Source organism: Balaenoptera musculus, chromosome 9 (assembly GCF_009873245.2).
Source record: "Balaenoptera musculus isolate JJ_BM4_2016_0621 chromosome 9, mBalMus1.pri.v3, whole genome shotgun sequence".
NCBI classification, from domain to species: Eukaryota; Metazoa; Chordata; class Mammalia; order Artiodactyla; family Balaenopteridae; genus Balaenoptera; species Balaenoptera musculus.
This window is the reverse complement of record NC_045793.1, coordinates 24,797,448-24,811,772: the sequence shown is the minus strand read 5'-3', so window position 1 is coordinate 24,811,772 and position 14,325 is coordinate 24,797,448. Positions and strand designations below refer to the sequence as shown.

Below are 14,325 nucleotides of genomic sequence, written 5' to 3'. Positions count from 1 at the left end.
AAGTATATGTGTGTGTGTGCGTGTGTGTGTGTGCACGCCTGTGTGTGTTCCGGTGTTATGCCTTATGTCCACTCTTGAAATATTCTTATCCATTTACCCCAGGTTCTCTTGACAAGTAGCGTATACCCTTTAAATTAGCTCTACTGTTAGGACCAAACTGTGGAAGTCAAAGAACGTGTGAGACACTGTATGTGTGTATGTAGAGAAGATTATTCATGTAAGGAAAAGAATTAAGGATAATGGAAGGCAGGCTTTCCACTGTCAGAAGGGATGTATAAATATGGAAAGGAAGAAAACTACACGAGCCCTGTAGTGTTGGAATGGGGTTTTAGTACCTTTGTGAACTCATGGTGTGTTGGTTCAGGTTCTCCAAAAAGCTGATGCCAAGACAGGATTAAATGGACAAGAGGTTAATTGGAGAAAATTGAGGGAAAATGGGAAGGGAGCTGGAGGAGGCTGTGAAAGCCTAACCTCTGTGGAAAAGGGAGGGATGGAAGGTTGAATTGGAAAAACCTAAGCTGGGGCTGTGGGCAGTTGTAAGAGCTTCAACAAAGGTGATAAGGAGTCCTCAAAACCAAAGCTGCCTGTCAGAGGAGCCCCAGGTCTCTCAGCAATAGGCCTGCCTTAATATTTCCACTGCACCTAGTCATTGGCTAGAAGCAGCTGGTGGGAAGCATAGCCTTGGCAGAAAGAGTGATGGGTTTCAGAGCATAGCAGCTGGGGCTGTCAGTCAATTATGCTTCCTGCAGTCAGAGATCCGAGAGGCACATTTTCATGACTGCCACACATGGTTTTCAGTAGTTATAGATCTAGAAATAAATGTATGGAGATAAAAATGTAAATGTGGACTACTTGGATAAATGGCTAATTTCAGAGCTGCAGGAAACAGTGGAAGATGAGCCTGGAATGCATTGTGCCCGAAAGCAAGGAAGTGCTCAGAGAATGACAGGACACAGGAGCCAGGTTGACTTGGCTCCCACTGGCCAAATTGGGAAAAATTTCAGCATCAGAATAAAAAATGATGGTAGTGGATTATATGACCCTTTAAATAAAATATTTCATGGCAGTATACCTATACAAATCAATAAATGAATAACTTGGGAGTTTGATGAAAATTACATAGTTCAAAGTGTCTCTTTTCAGTATCTATTATAAAGAGGAAGAAAGTAACTTTACAGTAGAGAAGCCTGGTAGACACTACCTGAATCAAGTGATCAAAATGAACATTATCTGTAAATTACACATCATTTCAAAGGAGGCCATGGGAACAACACAGCATCACTTCTGTGACATTCCTGCCGAAGATTCATAGCTTGCCTCTGATCATAGAGACATCAGACAGGCCAAAATTCCTGGCCTGTACTCTTGAAAAGTTTCAAGGTTGTGGTAAACTAATCATGGTAGACTGTTCCAGGCGGAGGAGACAGGACAACAAAATGCAACACCTGATTCTGAGCTAGATCTGGTCTCCCCTAAGTTCTCTATTGGAACAGTTGGCAACATTTGAGTAGGGTTGTGGGTTAGATGGCAGTAATGTGTCCATACTGATATCCTGGCTCAAGTCATTATTTTCTGATTATGTCGGAAAATGTCCTGGTTTGTAGGAAATGCACACTAAAGGTTTTGGGGATGGTGGTATAACAGGTCATTTACTCTCAAACGAATCAAAGGTTGGCATGTTCTTTGTTACTGTATGTGCAATTTTTCTGTAAGATTGTTTTAAAACTACCCCCTCCCCTCCCCTCCCACACTTTTAAGTAATCTAGGTAATTTTAGTCAGTTATCTGATCTATCCATATATTGATTATTACTTCCAATCTTGGGTTTGGGGCGTAGGGATGGGGAAGGCAGGCAAGGTATGATCAGATAATGATAGCCTAGTGTGACTGAAATCTACTTTAATCCTGTTCTCATATATGGGCACAGAACACCTTTTCTCCAGGTTGGCAGAATATAGTACCCCATGGTTTCAAAGGTATCTTATGAGAAAGTATGAGCTTTTTGCAACCTGCTTGCTATGGAAATGAGTGGGCGGGGAGGATGTCAACTGCATGGAGATCTTTTGAGAAAGCTTGCAAAGACCCACGTTGCTTGTGTTTTTATCAGGAACATCTGATCTTGACTAGTGGAAACGGCTCACTTCTCATGTAACCTAAAATTCTCCTTGAGTTTGAAGAAGCATTTGAATCCCAGCACTAATTCTGTTTGTGTTTCTAGCTGATACAGAGAGAGATGATTTCCTGTTAGACCTCCACTCCAAGGTTGTTAGGTCGGTCCCTTTTTGTATGCTGATTGTGAATTATCCATTCAAGCCAGACATGTATAATTAGAGTAGAATTACTGATACACTCAAGAAAGCAGAACTTATAAATTTGTCTAAAGCAGCATAATGTCATGGCACATAATTTAATGTTCTCTTTTCTTACTGGGCAACTAATCAATACACTGGTGTTGAGTTCTGAGCCATCTTTGGCCGGGGGAGGTCTCCTGACCTTCCATTAGTGGCCAAAAGAAATGAATGAGAGAGTCAAGTACATGGATCTAGGCTAATTCCATTTTAGTTGTCTCCCTTTCATTCTCTCTCTCTCTCTCTTTTTTTTTTTAATTTATCTATTTTATTTATTTTATTTTTGGCTGCATTGGGTCTTTGTTGCTGCACGCGGGCTTTCTCTAGTTGCAGTGAGCGGGGGCTTCTCTTGCTGCGGACGACGGACTCTAGGCGCGCGGGCTTCAGTAGTTGTGGCACGTGGGCTCAGTAGTTGTGGCTTGCGGGCTCTAGAGTGTAGGCTCAGTAGTTGTGGCACACGGGCTTAGTTGCTCCACGACATGTGGGATCTTCCCGGACCAGGGCTTGAACCCCTGCATTGGCAGGAGAATTCTTACCCACTGTGCCACCAGGGAAGCCCCCTTTCATTCTCTTTAAATACAAGTCTTAGATAATGGAGAGGAGAATAACAGAAGCTGGGAAGGCATGTAGAAAGCTTTTGTCCTTACTTCTATGCTGGGCAAGCTTGGCTAATAAATGCTTAGGATAAGAAATAATGTTCCAGTGCTGTATTTCCAAAACGATCAGATGTTTTTCTCATACTTGGGTACAGAGCAAGAAAGACACAGCCCTTGCCCTCTCAGACCCCGTAATTTCAAATTGGAAGATAGATGATGAATTGATTGTAATATGCTGTGATGTCACAGGGGAGCACACACCAAGAAGAAAGTACATGTGGTGTGATTCTCACATGCCTGGCTCATAGGAGGGGCCCCATAATGATGTCTGTCATTGTTTCCTGTGTTTTTACTCTCCATGTTGCTGAGTACTAGCATTGCAACCATTCTTCCAGGAGAAGTCTGTATTTAGGGAAAAGAAGCCAAGGGAATATGGCTCACACTGAAGCTTTGGAGAGAAGGGAGGGAAGGTGGTGGGCAGGTTGTGGAGTTTAGAATCTGAGGCCCTAACTGGTTTGTAGACATTTGCTGGCAGGATCCGGAGGGCGAGAACCCTGCAGGAGAGGGAAGGGTTGTGCCCTTGGTTCTCTGCTGGCCACACAGGAACTCAGTTCAATACTGTGAATTGATTGGAGCAGAATTAACCAGGGTGGATCATTAAACATTTGTGCTATTTTGCTTAGTATTCTCTAGCTTATCATATAGAAGCTTATTTGTGTGAATTCTCCCTCTTCTGCCCTGTCATTCCAACTTTCTCCTCCAGACCCCACGTATTGACTGTAAAATGTCAATGCACCGTTATTCCAAATGCACTAGTACCAAACGTGTCTTTGTTCTTCTGGCATTTCCAATCACTAAGCCATCTCAACCTGTCACAGGTGGTCTCGTCCCCATCTTCTCTCTGGCCTCTTGGTGGGCGGAGCCTCTCCCCTGCCCTGTCGGGCCTTTGGTGACACCCTTAGTTAAATTCTCCCCGTACAGCATCGTCTACAGCTGCTGATTTGGGGCTGCTGGCATTCTCCACACTGCCAAACCCAGCTCTGTGATAATGACAGCGTTTGCCAGCACGCTTATGCGGTGACTCAGGAGACAGGGTGGCCAGCAAAGCAGCCTCTTTGTGGGAGTGGATTTTGAGAAGTGCTAATTCCGTGGCAGTTTGGAGATATTAATATCGTGCTGGCAGTAGATAAGCAGGCAGCAGAGGGGCACATAATGAGAAGAGAATCAGCCACAGCATCTTTTCCTCCTTTATCTACCCGCACATATCCCCCCGCCCCTTTTTTTAAAGTAAATCCCTGGGTTTTGATGAAGAGAACCCTTAAGTGGCTTAAACGTGCCTATAGACTGCTTAGCCCGGCTCACTGCATCCCCACAGTCTGAGAGTCTATAAGAACCACTAGAGTTAACTGCATTCCCCAGCGACACTAAGTCGTAGCATATGGTACAGTAGCCTATTGCTTACCGTCCCTCCTCCCTAAAGGGCAGCTCACCAGATGGTCTGAGTGGGGCCTTTGGTGTAATTACGACAGACACAAAGAAAGACATAACCGCCGGTCTCCCCCAGTGACATCATGCCTCTTGTTTTGCAGTATTTGGCTACAGGTAACTTTTGAAAATTTGTTTTCGCAGTTTCATTTCTGCCCATCACAGGTCCCTTTCCAGGTTGGGGAGGAACCATGCATATATGCTTCGTTAGTTGTCTGAGCGCCATTTCCAGTGTACTCTTCTGAGTGGATGGAAGCCACTCACAGTGGCCCCACTTTCTTATTCTAGTGAAGAAAAGATTCAGCATGTTGGAGAAATTTTTTTGAAGCAGGATTCAATCTGAATATCCCGTGGTTCTAAAAGGACTGTTGGGAGTATTGCTCCAAAGCTGGTCATCACAGGGTTTATACTTTTTACTTTGTTTCCATGCAATTGTTTTAAAGATCTTTCATTCCACCCCAATGCCTCCCCCTCCCCCTCCCCCCTCCCCAATTCCTTCCTAGCCTCACCTCCTCCAAGCCCCCTTTGGGTTGAGGGGAGAGCCAGTGTTGGGAGTTCTGATGAGAAGAGACGCACTTTGAGTGTTGCGTGAAACCAGTGTTCCCAACATTGCCAAACTGGAACATGGTATTTTCTAGTTCCAGTATAGGCTAGAAAGGAGATTTTGAGAAATTTAGGTCATGCTTTTATGTGCTTTGTGTTTTTTATCTGCGTGCCTGATATTTTAGAGCAGACTTTTCTTGAGGGTAGTGGCTTGTTTATAACATTCTGTAAATAGCCCTGCGTAATGTGGGCTTTTTACAGATATTTTCTGCCAGGTTTTATGTATGGATTGATATAGCATCTGACTGTACTAACCAGAAAAATGCTGAGCCAGGGGACTTGGTTATTCCTCCTTTTTATTTGGATTTCTAGCTTAGCAACTCATTGGTCTTGAAATCCTTGGCTTCTCCCTCCCTCTGCCAGGATGCGTTAAGACCTCCAGGTGCTAACTTATTATTGCTGTTGACTGAGCCCCACATGCACCTCGAGTGCTCACTGACCTATCTTTTCTGTTGCAGAAACATTGCCGAGGCCCTTGTCAGCAAAGGTCTGGCCACGGTGATCAGATACCGGCAGGATGACGATCAGCGGTCCTCTCACTATGATGAACTGCTCGCCGCCGAGGCCAGGTGAGATGCATAATTTAAATTAAAGTGAACGCCTTGGGTCCCAGGGCCCCACTTTTTTCTTTCCCACTATCCTGCCCATCCCTGAGCAGAATGCGACAGAAGACAACATGCTGAGAAAGCTTGTATTCTTTTATTATTCCAGCTTTTCCCCATCAGAAGAAAAGGGACCTCACTTCAAACTCGCAATGTAACCTTGGTTAAACACGCTTGGGCCTCTATTTTTTTTAATCTGCAAAATTTAAGCATATATTAGATATGATCTTCCTAGTAGATGCCGTAAAATGAACGACAGATGAGAAACTTCTACGTGGAGTATTTTTATCTCCACCATCCTTTCCTTCCCTGGGACAAACAGTGGAACCCTGCTTACTGTGCAGGACGTTTGCCTCGGGTTCTTCCCTCCAGAGGCCTCTGCTCCCCGGCCCCTCCCATTTGTCACCTCTAGACCTTTTGTCATGTACAAAGGAAATGAAAACATTTATTAGGAAATGAGTTTGCGTTTCACACTTCTGACAGCTGGCAGGAGAGCATTTGTGAGAAGCCCTGTGACATTTTCCTTTTGTCCTTCATCCCCGTGGCTGGTTGCCCCAAGGACATGCGTGCTGCTCAGCAATATTTCTTACCAGGAGTTCCTCAAGGCTCTTTCTCACGGGGCCTTCTGTCACTGGGCAGTGCTGGGAACGAAGTGATTCCTCCAGCCTTCCCGGGAAACAGAGCCAGAACTCGGTGATGATCGCTGTTCTGACTCGGAGAGCTTAGCAGACTGCTGGGCTCAACCAAAATATATCCATTGTTTCAAAGTGATTGCAGGCGCTTGCCTCACGCAGACGTTTTTCTGTGACCTAGGACTTAGTTTGTTCTAGAAGTTTGGTAATTGCCAGCTTACGCTCCACGGTAAGAGGAGGAATGAGTTTCAGCACATGCTGTCTATACTTCAGACTTCGTCATTGAGATCACTTCTCTTGCTCTTTGGCCCAGAACATTGCCCTGATACGTGACATTTACCTCTAACATCATGTCACATCCTGATGGATAGGGCATCTGTAGAATGTCACACAGAATGTCAGCTAAGAAAGCAGTCTGTCAGGTTGCTGTGGCTTTTTGGGTTCTTTCCTGTGGGCTTTTCCCAGTAGGACCTGCCTAGGACCTAAGTCTTAAGCACAAAGTTCTGTATCTTTGTTTGCTTGAGGCTCATTCATGTCTAGTGTAAAATAATATGATGTATAGTCCAGAACTGGTGTTTCTCTTCAACCCTTTCTCACTTCCTTATTCTTCTCTCCCTGCCTATATTATCACTAAGCCAGCTGGGCTGAAGGAACCCATAGTGGGAAATGTGGCTTCACATCTCTCACTACTGTTTGATGACCTTGCTATTCTAGGAAATGGACAATGATTAGACTGTTCTTTAGGTGGGATTTGGGGGGTGCGGGGGTGGGGAGGTTCGTGCTGGGCATGCTCAGTCTGATCTGGTGGCAACTTGGAGAAGCGGTTATGTCTTCCCAGTGTAGCAGGAGCACTTAACAATACAGTGGGATCTAGAGTCCCATTTTCTGCCCTGGGTTCACTCTGCCACTGGTGAATGTTTAACTCTGGCAGGCAGGTAAGCATGAAAATAATTTGCCTAGCTGCTCTGGAAAGTGAGGCCACAACAGGCTCTCTTATTATGCTGTTGTGCTACAATGTTTAACGAGGATGCAGAGATAGGTGACATTTTTTAGGTTTTAAAAAGAAAACAGCCTTTTTAGTCTGGTACTCATTTTGAGCTGATAGAATGTAACAAGACGCTTGCCTGTTAAAGCAGTGAGCTGCCTGGAGATAATTGTGTCGAGCCACTGCTTTCAGATGGATGGTGGAAAAACTGGCTCCGAAATCATTGCACTGCTGCAGGTAGAGTAAACGGAGAGAAATTAAGCACTTACCCTGGCCAGGGAGGCATTGCCATGAGGCAGTACACATCTTAGAAAGCTGTAGGAGAAGTGGCCCACATGACCTGCGAATGAGTCCTCCTTGGGAGCGGTGCTGTCCGCAAGCCCCATGCCAACCCCAGCGAGAAAGACCAGAACACCTGCCAGATAGGAATGGTGGCCTTATAGCCATTGAAGACTATTTTCAGTGCAGAATGCACCCCGCTTTTTGGGAAAATGATAGTCAACCTCACCGCAGGAGCACCTCTTCTCTGACACTGCTTTATTTTAGGTCGCCTTCGGTTTGAAGCACTCTGGCCCCTATGAGACATTCCCTGTGGGTTTTTTTTTTTTAAATTATGTATGTATGTATGTATGTATGTATGTATGGCTGCGTTGGGTCTTTGTTGCTGCGTGCAGGCTTTCTCTAGTTGTGGCAAACAGGGGCTTCTCTTGCTGCAGAGCACGGACTCTAGGCATGCGGGCTTCAGTAGTTGTGGCACGTGGGCTCAGTAGTTGTGGCACACGGGCTTAGTTGCTCTGCAGCATGTGGGATCTTCCCGGATCAGGGGTCGAACCCGTGTGTCCCCTGCATTGGCAGGCAGATTCTTAACCACTGCACCACCAGGGAAGTCCTCCCTGTGTTTTTACATGCTGCTTCTGCCCCTTATCCTGCCTGTCTAGTGAATATGATCTGAGTTTAGGGTTGTTTTCCTCTAGATAGATGAGCTGTATTTTTTTCCAGTTGAACTCGGCCTTGTAATTATTATGCCCCTGTCCATGCGGTCCCTCCACCTCCCAGCTGAGTGTCCTCTGCAGATCTCATTAGCGAGTTGTTTACTCCTTTCCTTGGACCTGAATAGAACCCCTAAACAAGAATGGCTTTGCTGTTGACCCCACGTCTTTCGCTGCTTGGACTGTCACTTAACTGTCTTTTGTTTATCATCCTTCAGCCACTTTTTAAACTCCAGTGATTGTGTACTGAACCAAGCCAATTTGAATTAATTTCCCAAGTAAAATTTCTTGAGGTACTGTATCTAATGCTTTAGCAAAGGCCAAATTAATAATATCTGCTGTGTTCATGGCAAGTCAACTCATCCTGGAACTCTTTTGGTCAGTAATAAGTGGGTGAAGGTAACATGGCAAGGCCAGCATTCTCTTGAGTGCCTGCCCACAGGGATGGTGATTCCAAGAGACTTCTTGTCCCTGTCCCCTGGATCCCTGTTGTTCTCTCTGGTTATCACTAGTGATCTCGGCAGTGGTGCCCAGTGCTCTGCCATTGACTTTGCTTTCCAGAGCACTGCCTGGCCATTAATCCTTTAAGAGAACGTTGTAAGCGTTGGGGAAAGGGCAGCCTGTTCAGTCTGTCTTTTCGGGTCAGCCAGCTGCCTGCGCGGGAGTTGATGAGCTTTCTCAGGGCTCTGCAGCCGCTGCTTCCTCTGCAAGGGGGTATGATCTGCCAGCCTTCCTCAGATCATCTGATGGGAGCTCAGGGAATGACGTGTTAGGCATGCATTGGGAGACCAGGTGAGACAGAAGAGGAAGAAGAATGCCAGTTTGCAGCTGCCTATGCTTTCAGGCATATCCACCTGCCCGCCAGAAACGAGCTCATCCTACCCCCTCAGGAGCTCTGTTCCGTGTGCCTGACCCTTCTCAGTGCCTTCATTCAGATGCCTGTCTGCTTTTGGGAAACCCTTTACACGCCTCAAACACATGGCTCATCTAGAGGAAGCCACATCTTTCTCGTTTAAAGGATAAATGAACCCCTAATTCCCGACAGGCGGCCTTCCTTTCTAGTTCACTTGTCTATCATCAGCTGCCTCTTCCCTCCTTACCTTGTGTCCTGGCAAAATACAGGTTTGGCACTTTTGTGTGTATTTTTGAGCCTTGCTTCTCTGTGGGCTCCATTGAAAAGCCCTTGCTTGTGTCCCAGTCTTCTGAGAGCTCCAGTGTGTCCTCCATATTCATAGTAAAAAGAACTTAGGTACAGCTGACCCACACTTTCTGATGACACTCCTGAACTTGGTCCCCCACTTTTAGGGGCATCATGTGGGCTCCTTTGGCAGTGTGTCACATCATTTCTTTTCTGCACCATTCTAATTTTTCACCCCCATATTGACTTCCCAACATTTCCCATTCTTGTTTGACTTCAGTATTTCTCAGCCAGCGGGCTGGCTGCTTTGTCTGTCTTGATGAGTGTTCTAAGCTTAAGGCGGGGCTTTGACTCCTACAGAGAATCTCCTATTCTTCTGAGGTATTTCCAAGATACTGAGTAATTATGGGGACCCTTCTTATTTTCTAAGGTATTACACAGTCTCTCAAACTCTGTGTATTTGATATAACACATCCTGTTTGATTTTAAACAGTACAGAATGTGAATTCCCCTAGCATTCTACAGGTTTTCCTGGTGGGCTTTTGTTGAGCTCATTATGGACACTGAAGATAAGCTGGTAATGCACGGAATCAAAGCCTGGCTGTGTGCCCTGTTTTCCTTGGACATCCCGACCTGTAGGATATCATCTGTCTGCATTCACCTAAAGCTACTTTGTATTAAAATGTAATATTTGAAGGTTTCCTAGAAACCGTTAGTCTGTGGTTCATTGCAGGAAAATACAGGAGTTGTTAGTTCAGAAGTTGGGCTTTATTCCTTTAAGGTACCCTTTAATTCTAAGATTTTGTGATTTCAAGATAGGATGTATATATTCAGAAAAGAAATTTATGCCCCAGCTTGACAGTGGGAAAGCAGTTGTATTGAACAACCTAGGGTCTGAGCAGATTTAAATGAATTCAGATTCATTCTGGACATACAGAATGAGGTTAGGGTTATCTCGGGAGAAGAGAAAAGGGCAGGCTCTCATCTTTTCCTGTGTGTTCTCTTTCTTGCCAGGCACACTGCAGATTAAGGAAACTGTGGTGGTGTCCTCCCTCTTGGAGAGGCAAGCATGAGCCTGCCCTGTCTCAGCTCTGCCTGGGCTCCGAGTCCTCCCTGACCCCGCAGGGACTCCTATTTCTGATTGAGCGAACCTTGCAACTTCCCTTTTCTTTAAAAACAAAAACAACTAGTGCTCCTGTCTTGCTGACTTTTGCATCTCCAACCTCCAAACCCTGTAAACACCAGCCCTTCATTAAAATCCTATCAAATTTCTTTTGCTTTTACCCAGCTTGGTTGACAGCGCCCTCCCTATTGTAGAATTCTCCCTGCTTGTACCCCTAGGAAATCTGTGTTGGCATTTCCGTCACAGACTTTGATCAGAAGGCTATAAACTTGTTGGTAACTCTTCCCTAGGCCAATACCTGTAGTCATTATTAAGAGGGAAACTGTTTCAAGTACAAACCTCTCTTGGTGTTGCAGTTACTGGGTCTACATTGGGCTTACTGACTTCCCTGCTCTTGTAGCAGTGAACTGTGCATGTATTTTGCATTTTTATAATACCACTGGGAGAGAAGTATGCTTGATTTCCCGCTCCTGATTGAGCCAGAGCAGCTCCACTTTTTTTTTTTTCTGATTTATAGAGGAATTTTCCCACAAAATTTTAATAGGTGGAGGAAAAAAATGACTTGTGCATAAAAAAATACAAAACTTTTTTATAAGGTCTTTCCTATCTGTGCCTTCAACTTAACTGGCATTTACAATGCTGTTTATGAATGAAACGTGAAGACTTACCAGCATTTTTTTTTTTGCTCTCTGTTGCTTTAATTGGAAGAGGTCAGCATTACTGGCTTGACACAGTTCTGACTTGCGAAATGCCTTGGCATGAAGCAGGTTTCATCTTCCTACCAATCCGGTGAGAAAACTGGTGTTGAGGTTGAGTCTGTGTTTTGTAAATTTGAAACTAATATATCCTATCACAATGTATAGACCAGTTAGAGTTAACCAGTTCTCCAAGAAAACAAATCATTCCTCTAATGGGAACAGTTGTTCAAGGCTGGTTTTCTCTTGCACGTGATGGCTTTGCATTCGTTCCTTTTCATTCCAGTTCTCTTTAGTGTACCCTGGGTCCCAGGTGGTGAAGAAAAAAGATAACAGACTCAAGCCTTACAAAGCATGCAGTCTCAGGAACACACTCTGAATAACTTGAATAGGACCTCTGGGTGTTGCTATTTTTCCTATTCTCTTTTCTTAGCCTGTTTTCTTAGCCCCTCCTCCTTTTCTCCCTCTGCATCATGAACACTGCCTGCCTTATATCTTTTTTATTCCATCTCTCACTTCTATTAAATTTTCCCATGAGGGCATCTCCCTGAAATTCATCTCTTCCGTCCAGCCTCTGTTCCTCTCAATAGTTTAATGGTACAGCTTTAATAAACCAAGATTTCTCACTTTCAATCTAATGACCTGAACCAAGTGAAAATTCTCTTTGCATAAAGCTAGAGCCTACTGAATACTGTTAAAAACAGAGCTTTGATTTGAAGTTTTTCTCTTTCCTTCACTGTTGAATTCCTGTAGCGCCAGAGTGTGGTTGGATTTTTGTAGGCCAGGCATTACAGAAAGCTGGAGTTGGGTGAATTATCTGCCGCCCTCTTCACCCGTCTGTGTTACATCATGCTGGTACAAATGGGAGGCCAGCGTGAGAAAGGAGGCCGGTCTTTCTCTTCAGTATCCTAATGGCTTCTTTTCTTCCTTAACCCTGGAAGTGCACTCCCCGCTAGATTTGGGGCTTGCCCTTGCCCTGGTGGCACGGCCAGAGGTTGCTAATGAGATTCAGCACGTGTCAGTGTTGGGGGGCGTTTCACCGTTGGGGAGTAGGGTACATCAGCTCTTGCAAGTGGATGTGATAACAGGAAAATGCATTAAAAGAGCTGGTGTGGGGAAGTGATTTGACGATACAGCTGAATGTGGGGAAATTTAGCTTTTCCCTTTCTTCAGAAGAGATGATGCACTCAACATCCAAATAGCAGTAATCAATCTGCATTTAAGGCAGCACAAATGGCCACTTCTGGAGAGCTGTATAATATCTCCATTTCCAAATAGTTTTCTCCTTCAGGATATTAAGAGGATCTGTTCACTCTTCATCCTGTCTTTCCTCCCCACTCCCAGTTCCATTTGATACAACTCAAACTGTGAGACTCGGCTTGATGACTAGTGTGGGGGGTTTGGGGTAAAGTCAGAACCCATTAGCTTTAGCTCCTATGTTGTACACAAGGTGTGGGTAGTTCTATAGGTCATGGTCAAATAATGAACTCACAGTAAGAAGTCCTCCTTGCCCAGTCTTTCCTGTAATTATTAATCTGCACTGGTTGTATTCTTTCAGAGGAAGTTGTTCTAGACTAACCTTCCTAATTAACTTGGTCCCCCCTCTCCACCCAGCTGTGACCGTTTGTCCACAGTACCTTGTCTGTTCTCTACCATCTCACTGTTCTCTTGGCTAAAAGGGTCTAGTTCCTCTCACACAAGCCCCAAATATTTGAGGTTTCAAAATATGTCCAACATATTTCAAAACACATTTGAAGATTATCATACTGGGAACATAATTTTAATCCCAAATAAGTTATAACAATAAAGTGATAACATTTGACCCTTGACATTTTTGAATGTCTCATAAGTTGACTCCCTAAACCACTGGTTCCCATAGGATGGTCCTCAGACCAGCAGCGTCATTTTCACCTGGGAACTTGTTAGAAATGTGAGTTCTCAGGTCTCCCCACATCTCCCTTACCCCAGACCTACCGAATCAGAAACTGGGGTTGAGTCCCAGCAATCTCTTTTCATGCGTCCTTCAGGTAGTTCTAATGCGCATGAAAATTTGAGAACCACTGCCCTAAACAATTCTTTACCACTGTTTTGTTTTGTTTTTGTTTTGTTTTTTAAACTGGTTTTTTTTTTTTTTTTTGAGGAATAACTTGGGGGCCTAACAATGGTGGGTTGGTTTTGTTTGTTTGTTTGTTAAAATATTTATTTATTTATTTATTTTTGGCTGTGTTGGGTCTTCGTTTCTGTGCGAGGGCTTTCTCCAGTTGCGGTGAGCGGGGGCCACTCTTCATCGCGGTGTGCGGGCCTCTCACTATCGTGGCCTCTTTTGTTGCGGAGCACAGGCTCCAGATGCGCAGACTCAGTAGTTGTGGCTCACGGGCCTAGTTGCTCCGCGGCATGTGGGATCCTCCCAGACCAGGGCTCGAACCCGTGTCCCTTGCATTAGCAGGCAGATTCTCAGCCACTGTGCCACCAGGGAAGCCCTGTTTTTGTTTTTTAAGAAAAAATCAAAATGTGTGTCCTTTTTACGGCACATTAATAATTTAATAGTTGGAATTGTAACCATGTGTAAAAGGTAATAGAGACTAAGGCATGGAATGGATAAGCTTTAGATCTCTTTGGATTTCCGTCCTAGTTATGCCTTCCCTGCCAGCCATACTTGTTCCTCACCAAGCCCATTGAATAGTTCTGTATTCCCTTTGACTCCTCTTTCCCCTTCCTCATACCCTGCATTCGTGGCTTTTGAACTGAATTCCTTCTGAGTAGCCTCTACCAGCTCTTGGCTAACTTAATGTGAAATCATCTTAAGGGTTGCTGTGCTTGCTTGATTTGCCCATCTGTGGTGTCAGGGGGCTGAATGGGTCGGAGAGCTGAGTGTCTATTACAGATATCCCTATCCTACTTTTGCTCTAATCCTTGGAAATCTCTCCAGAGGACTGTAGTTCAAATAATTAATCACTGATACATCAATGCACAGAATTTTATAGCTACTTGCGAAGGGGAAGTCTCCTTCGTAGCTTCCTTTCATTTGTAAGACTCTCTGCATCTAAATTTCTTGTAAACTCCCTCATGCATATGTTATCTCCTCAGCTGCCCCTGACTCCCCTCCTCCAGCTCTGGGCCTGGAAGTTGA

The 14,325-nt window shown here is 44.7% G+C and overlaps 1 protein-coding gene across 1 annotated transcript in view; it reads left to right on the top strand.

Annotated features, from left to right (window-relative positions):
• The window catches only part of SND1 (staphylococcal nuclease and tudor domain containing 1), a 417,459-nt gene that overhangs the window by 228,834 nt on the left and 174,300 nt on the right, over positions 1-14,325 (top strand). Inside the window, exon 13 of the mRNA XM_036862917.1 lies at positions 5,490-5,600. Coding sequence (XP_036718812.1) covers positions 5,490-5,600 — 111 coding nt within the window. The remainder of the gene's footprint in view (positions 1-5,489; positions 5,601-14,325) is intronic.